This window comes from Galendromus occidentalis, unplaced genomic scaffold (assembly GCF_000255335.2).
Source record: "Galendromus occidentalis unplaced genomic scaffold, Mocc_1.1 scf7180000076346, whole genome shotgun sequence".
NCBI classification, from domain to species: Eukaryota; Metazoa; Arthropoda; class Arachnida; order Mesostigmata; family Phytoseiidae; genus Galendromus; species Galendromus occidentalis.
This window is the reverse complement of record NW_003804335.1, coordinates 1,594-8,308: the sequence shown is the minus strand read 5'-3', so window position 1 is coordinate 8,308 and position 6,715 is coordinate 1,594. Positions and strand designations below refer to the sequence as shown.

The 6,715-nt window shown below is 51.3% G+C and overlaps 1 protein-coding gene across 1 annotated transcript; it reads right to left on the bottom strand.

Moving 5' to 3' along the window:
* Positions 1–4,267: 4,267 nt before the first annotated feature.
* Positions 4,268–6,497, bottom strand: LOC100908252 (alpha-1,3/1,6-mannosyltransferase ALG2-like). The gene is made up of 3 exons (XM_003738888.1): positions 6,376–6,497; positions 4,599–4,884; positions 4,268–4,489 (listed from the first exon to the last, which is right to left on the bottom strand). Exons 1-3 carry the CDS (start codon positions 6,495–6,497, stop codon positions 4,268–4,270), a joined length of 630 nt encoding a protein of 209 aa, XP_003738936.1.
* Positions 6,498–6,715: the final 218 nt, after the last annotated feature.

Genomic DNA, 6,715 nt, shown 5'->3' with positions numbered 1-6,715 from the left:
CGCATGCTGCTTCGCTTATCATCCCTTCTGGCTCGGAGACGGTGTCCTCATCGAGGATTGGGGAATGAGATTCGACCAAGCACTTGTATTTTCCCCGAGCCCACTCCAGAAGCAGACTTCAATCAGAATCTCGTTTGTCGGCGTGTCCTTTACTTCGACACAGCCCCGGGGACTTGTAGGAACGATGTGAGAACCCTGACGGATCCCTTGAGATCAATTAAGGTCTGTGGAGGGGCGGGAAACTGAATGTTGGATTGACTGAATGTTCCAGAACATTTCCGCTCGATAGAGAAAAACAGCTTCCTGCAGCGAGCTCTCGCGTCGATAGCACTTCCCGGATATGACGGGCGATTTTCTCTTGACGTAGATTCGATGATAATTTTTGCTGATGGAGGGAAAGACTGGCAACGGAATGAGACACTCGTTTCCCGTCCTACCCGCGATAGACACTCAACTCGAGGACTCGTCTGCGTCATGATCGCGACCTCCGTGCTGCTGGTCCGTCTACTTCTATCACTGTTTCTCAAGGATGCGGTCGGCGCGGGCGGCCTTTCCATCAAAGGAGTGCTCGTGCCGCAGTCCAGCAAATCAGTGAAGCCATCTGCCTTGCGTCGGCAGCGAAACGGAATTTGACTTTTGTGATCGTGCTCCGCGCGAGCAGCGCCATCTCGACCAACTTTCAATTTCTTCTGACTCTCCCTCGTGTTCATTTGTATCTGTCTACGGAGAGCTTTATCCTAAAATCAAATGACAGAGAGATAACAATTTCTTGGGAACGTGATTTGAATCCGAAAAGAAGTTTGCCTGGACAATTTTTCGATATGTACAGCTCTTGCGGATACAGAGATCGCAGAACCGCTGAGAGGAATGTTCAACTCTTCCAACTCGACAAGCGCGTTCTCGTCCAGATCCGCGAGCTGACACCCGAGGAGGCTAGTAGGTCTCCTAACGGTGTGCAAGACGCTCTGGGCCTGAGTTTGAGTGAAACGATAAACTACTTCCATCGTTTCCTCCGAATATTCATCTTGGTGAGGCTTATGGACAGCGATGTGCTCATCGGACACCACACTGTGCAGAGAGCCACAGAAGACGAGGAGCAGACTGGGGGTGGATGTCTGAAGAAACTCAGTCAGCGGGTCATATTCTTGGACGACGCCCGCGGTGTCTTCGAACCCGGAATTCCCGCACCGAATCGTAGCTTTCCAATCGAGCTCGACTTTCTGAGAATTTACTTCCCCCCAGACTCTCAGGGCTATGGAATCGCTTGGGAGAGCTGTCCCAACGTGAGTTTGCTTCTTCCATCTGTTAGGTACATGCATTCCTATGCATCCTCATGATTCCCTGTCTTTCCAGGATTCGATAGAGTTCGTGTTCACCTTCGAGTATCGAGCGGTCCGGCTGGCTGTTCCCCAGTCATGGCAACCTCAAATCATTTCAAATCTGCCGCAGTACATGACCCTGGAAGTGCCCCTCACGGTTTTGTCCCTCATCGTTCTGCCCTTGTTGCTTTCGATCCAAAGCCATCGATCGATCCTTCGACCATTCTCGACTTGGAGAACTGTCTACCATCTCCTCAGCGGTGACGATCAGAAGTCCTTGATAAACTCTGTCGATCAAAAAACTCTGGTGCTACTTGTAGCGGGTGTCATATCGCTACTTATCCAGTATCCGATAAACCTACTGAAGTGCGAAGTAGTTTCGTCTACATACGAGCAACGAGTACAGCCTTCAAATTGCTCGGTGAAGTCGTGCGGGATCCCGGCGGAGCGGGATACGTGGTTCCTTAGAAATCACCCTTCAAGTCCGAACATATGGAACTTGGAAAAGAATTCTGATCTGCAATCTCCGGTCCTTCCCCAGAACTTGAACAAAGGATGTTCTCCGATGTCCTTGTCGATGTCTGCCATGGTGAATTGGACGATGCTGGGCTTCTTGGTTCAGTACCACACGCTCTGCAACGACCCAGAACTCGTCAGGATGATTATCGGCAAGTGGGATCGAGAACTCGCCTTCGAGTTCATCGCTGACTCGAAAGCGAGCCAAACATTGTGCTCCCGTCACGAGAGTTTCGGCGCTCACGTCGACTATGATAAACATCTCGATATTACGCAGAGGATCCTGCGGCATGGTTTGTTGAAGTTTCATCACATAAGGAATTCTCTAAGTCGACAGGATGAGCTCGAAGAACACTACTGGAAAGGCGCGCTCAGGGGCGGTTTCGCGACAGAATCGTTCATAGAATCGCATATCATTGAAATTAAAGATGACCTCGCTCGTAGATACAAAGTATATGACATGCTCGACCACGGACGCAGTACTAAACCCCTGGAGTTCCGGGAGATGAAGGGACTTTTTCAGACATTCTCCGGTGCGATGCTCGCAGTGCTCTTTGGCTTCGTGATTCACAACTGTTTGAGGTCAATTCAATCTCATGAGGAACTCCGCGAAGCACGGAAACCTCCATCCCCGGATGTGTGATGATACGTATCCCGTAATATTGTGAATATTGTGGATGAATATGATTAATTCCGTTCGGAACTCGAGATCCAGTCGGTGAAAATTTGAAACATCGGGAGAACCGAACTCGAGAGCCGACGTATTTGTTTTGCGTAAGAGCCTCTCGAATGGATGGGAACGTTCGGAAATGAAAACGCTAGCGCGAATAGAGCTTCATATTCGCGGCGACCACAGCTCCGCTTTTACAAGCAGCCAATACATCGCCCGTTGACGAGGAGATGAAGCCACTCAGGAAAAGCAAGATAAGAGTATTACCGATCTGGGCTCGTTTTCCTCGAACCTCCCGAGGCTTTAGCTTCAACCCCGATCTGACGCGGATCATTTCTAGACTCGACGTATCCGGTTGGCTTCGAGAATTCGCGAGAAAAAATCACCGTGGCTGATCGCTGCCGAGAAAGGCGGACTTCACGGGGCTCGTTCCCTTTCCGAGCTCAACCGATGCGGTGGTCTCCAAAAGAATACGAGCAACCTTCTTTGTGTGGCTTCATCTTGATAGATCTGTGGATGTACCGGAGGAGGGAGGACACGGTGTTCATATCTTCCGAATTCTGCCTCTCTCGTGTCCAACGTCTATGAAGGAGTGACCTGGAGATCATGTCCGACAGCTCACGGGAGTGAGTCAGGTATAGACCCAGTAAGCCGAAACTTTCACGCCGAAACCCAGAAAGCCGAAACCTGGAACGCCGAAACCCAGTACGCCGAAAATTCCTTCTGGCGGAAATACCGATCACACGTTCCGAAGGAATACAAAAAGCTTTTTCTTCGAGATTCAGTCTATCTCTGCGATTTCGAGAGGAGGAAACTTCAGCGAAACATAAGCTTCGGAGTTCAAATGATTTTGGCACGTTTTTGTGGACACCTATTCAGCTCCTACAGCTGATCGATTCGCGAGGGAACAGCTGCTTGACTCGTGAGAGCAGTGCGCGCCTGTTCTTACGTGCTCACGTTGTGCCGCGACGTTCACGGCACACAGAACCTGCCGGCGCGGGGGTGCAACCAGTAGATTGACTCCATTGTTCTCTCTGATCAGGCATTCGATTTTTGGGAGCATGATTTCCTCGCGCTACCGTCAGCTTGTACCATCGTCCAGCAAGCTGGCTCGTTTCCTCTGAGTATTCTCCAGAGACTCTTCCCTCCAGGGTCATTCCGGAATCGTCTGAGATAGGCAACCGCCAGAATTTACACAGGTTCCACAATGCAGGAGTGCTAGGAGATATATCCTCATTTTCTGAACCCTCAATAACTAACGGCAAAGTTCACACGCTGATTCTAATGCTTCACTATGAAAGCTTTTCAAGCCGAGCACTGCGTGGCCACTCAGCGGAATCAGGGTCGATTCGATCGACGACTTCCGGTGCCCTGGATAACCCTCCCCAGAGTAGGAACCATGAGCTCCCGGTAGCTCCTTGTCGTGATGCTAATGCTAAGGAAGGAAAACAAAATCTGACTGCGCTGAAACTCGGTCAATGTCGTGATCGCCCCGATCACCCGACAACCTCCACACAGCCAAGGGTATAGCTCTGACACAAATTCCGGACCTGGTAATTTCGATCAGTAATCTTCTGTTTAGACCCGAAGGCAATATCCACCGGCGGATAATCTAACTCTGAGAATCGCGATTTTCTCAACGAAGACTTATGGGAGAATCGGGGGCAATAATCGTATTCATGGAATTGAAAACAAAACACTTTCTGCGTCACTTTATTTCACAGCTCTTCTTTTTAGGGTCCCATTATGATCCCTTGTTTGCTCACTCCCGCTCCCGTCCACGTCTTTCCGGGACCAGCTTCTCAAGAAGTTCGCATAATCCTCGTTGGAATGCCTCGAATGAGAAGAGCGTGACAACTCGTTTCCTTCCGGCGCTACCCATTTCCTTCACGGTGCGTCTCGGGCTCGTTGCGATTTCTAGCATCGCTCTGCCGAAAGCGTCTCCAGTGGGCTCGCAAAGGAAGCCCGTCGAGTTGTGTTCGATCTGAGAGGTAGTTGATTCAAGGAAAGTTACATGAGAAGCCCTCCCTCGCATGAGCTCTACCACACCGCCTTGAACTGCATTTCAGCTAGCTCGAGGCGATTTGTCTCACCGTTTCCAGAGGTCCGCCCGTGTTGGTGGCAATCACCGGTCTCATTGAATACATCGCTTCGATTGGGACGATGCCGAAATGTTCGTTCTCCGGCGTGTAGACGACCGCTAAGCAAAGATGCATCAAGAGCTGCTGCTTCTTATCGGACGGGGATTTGAGGAACGTCACGTGATTTCCAATATCCAGCTTTGTGGCGAGCCCCACGAGCTCGTTGTTATGCTCAATGTTTTCCTTGTTTCCGGAGTCGAAGCCGCCAGCGACAACCAGGTGGAGATCTCTTCCTCCACTGTTCAGAGCGATTTCTGAGAAATTACAGCAGGCGGCATTAGGACACACAAGCCACGACGATGAGGGTCCGAGCCAAACGACATGGCCTGGTAGTTTCAGATCGACGACGGAACTCACTGAGAGCTCCTAGAGCCAAATAAATTTTTGACGTGAAAACGTCTTAAATTTCACTCAGGGGGTACAAACAATGTACTTCGTCCTCCATGCAACGAAATTTGAGGCACTTTGCGACCCTATAACTCGTGTTGTTCGGAACGGATCCAATCGTTGAATGCATCGATCGGAAGGGAATTCACGGAGGTATCAGCCATTCAATTTCCGTGGTTTTATGCCTGGCGGTTTTGAAGGTTTCCGGGAGTGATTTCGGATGCACCTGGAACACTCCCGGATAGTGTATAAGTGCAGGATTTCCTCTGAAAATATTGAGTTTGTGCGATATATTGGAGAAGAGTAGCGAAGATTCTGCTGGGCTCGACCGGCGGAATACAACTCATTGGGCAGGACCAGTCGATCAAGGGGACAATTCCCTGAGATTGATGGAGATCAGATCAAAGTCACGATGCCCGATATTTGAGATTATTTCGATCTCGAATTCCTACCGAGTCGCGCGACTCAACAGTGGAGGTAACTCTCTCAAGGAACAATCAGAATTGCTCCCTTCCGAATTTCCGGAAAACGTTAGCTCAGCCTCCGCACATTTTGCGATCGCGAACGACGATGCTATCGGCGAGGAGCTTTTCATTGAGTCGCTTCGACCCCGATTTTATTGGTAAGAGGAGGGGAATGCCTGACCGCACGCCTGGGACGAGATGAACTCCAACCAGGCAGTGTGGGGCCCTCACCCACTAAACCCCTCCTCTTCTCTCCGCTGATGCCTGGAAACAACTGAGAGTATTCCTTCAGGCGCTCAGGGAGACGGCTCACTTACACCTTCGCTCCTTCGAGATAGTCTGCTTCTTCCCGCTCAATGAGCGCCCTTCGCCTCTTCGATATCCAGTCCTTCCTCCTCAGGATCCTGTCGACCGTCTTCGTGATCTTTGCCGGCTCTCCTCGCTCTAGAGCATTCGGTCCACCAGAGATGGGACGCTCTCCGCGGTGAGACCTCTTCTTTCCCTCTCGAAGGTCTGACATCTAAGGATGGTGTGCTCTACATCGTCTCGAGTCTTCTCTTCGCAGAAGAGGCACGCGTCTGACGGCGCCTTCCCTATCCTGGCGAGAAAAGCGTGGAAGTTTCCATCGCCGCTCAGCATCTGGCTTGTATGTATAAAAAGTGAGTTCTCTGCTCCCTGCCAGCCAGTGGCCGATGTTCGGTATGCACTTCCGAGTCCATGCACCGCTGGTGCTATGGTCCCATCGAATCTGCCATCTGGCTAGGGTTTCATCTCTGGCAATTCCGTCGATTTCCCGTCCGCCCACGTACGGAGGGGCAGATTCTACTCCCCGTTGTGCTTCGTGGATCCGCGCTCTCTTTTCTGCCAGCAGTGACCACCGTATGGTCTTGGCCATGACTAGGGCCGCCTCTAGGGAGACCGTTTTGTAGCACCTTATGATCCGCGTGGCGGGTGTCTTCTGTGCTCGGTCTAGAGCCTGTCGGTTGTGTTTCGTCTTCATGGCGGCCTTCGCGCATATTGGAGCGGCGTAGAGCGCGATCGACTCCGCAACTCCGGCCAGGAGTCGCCTGCCGTCCTCTGAGGCTCCATGGGTATTCGGAAGAATCCTCGCTATGTCCCTCGCTGTTTTGCGGGCCTTGGCCGCGGCTGTCTTGACAACACATGAGGCATGCTTCCAGCGATTACTCGTTTGATCACGAAGGTCGGAAGGACTCACAA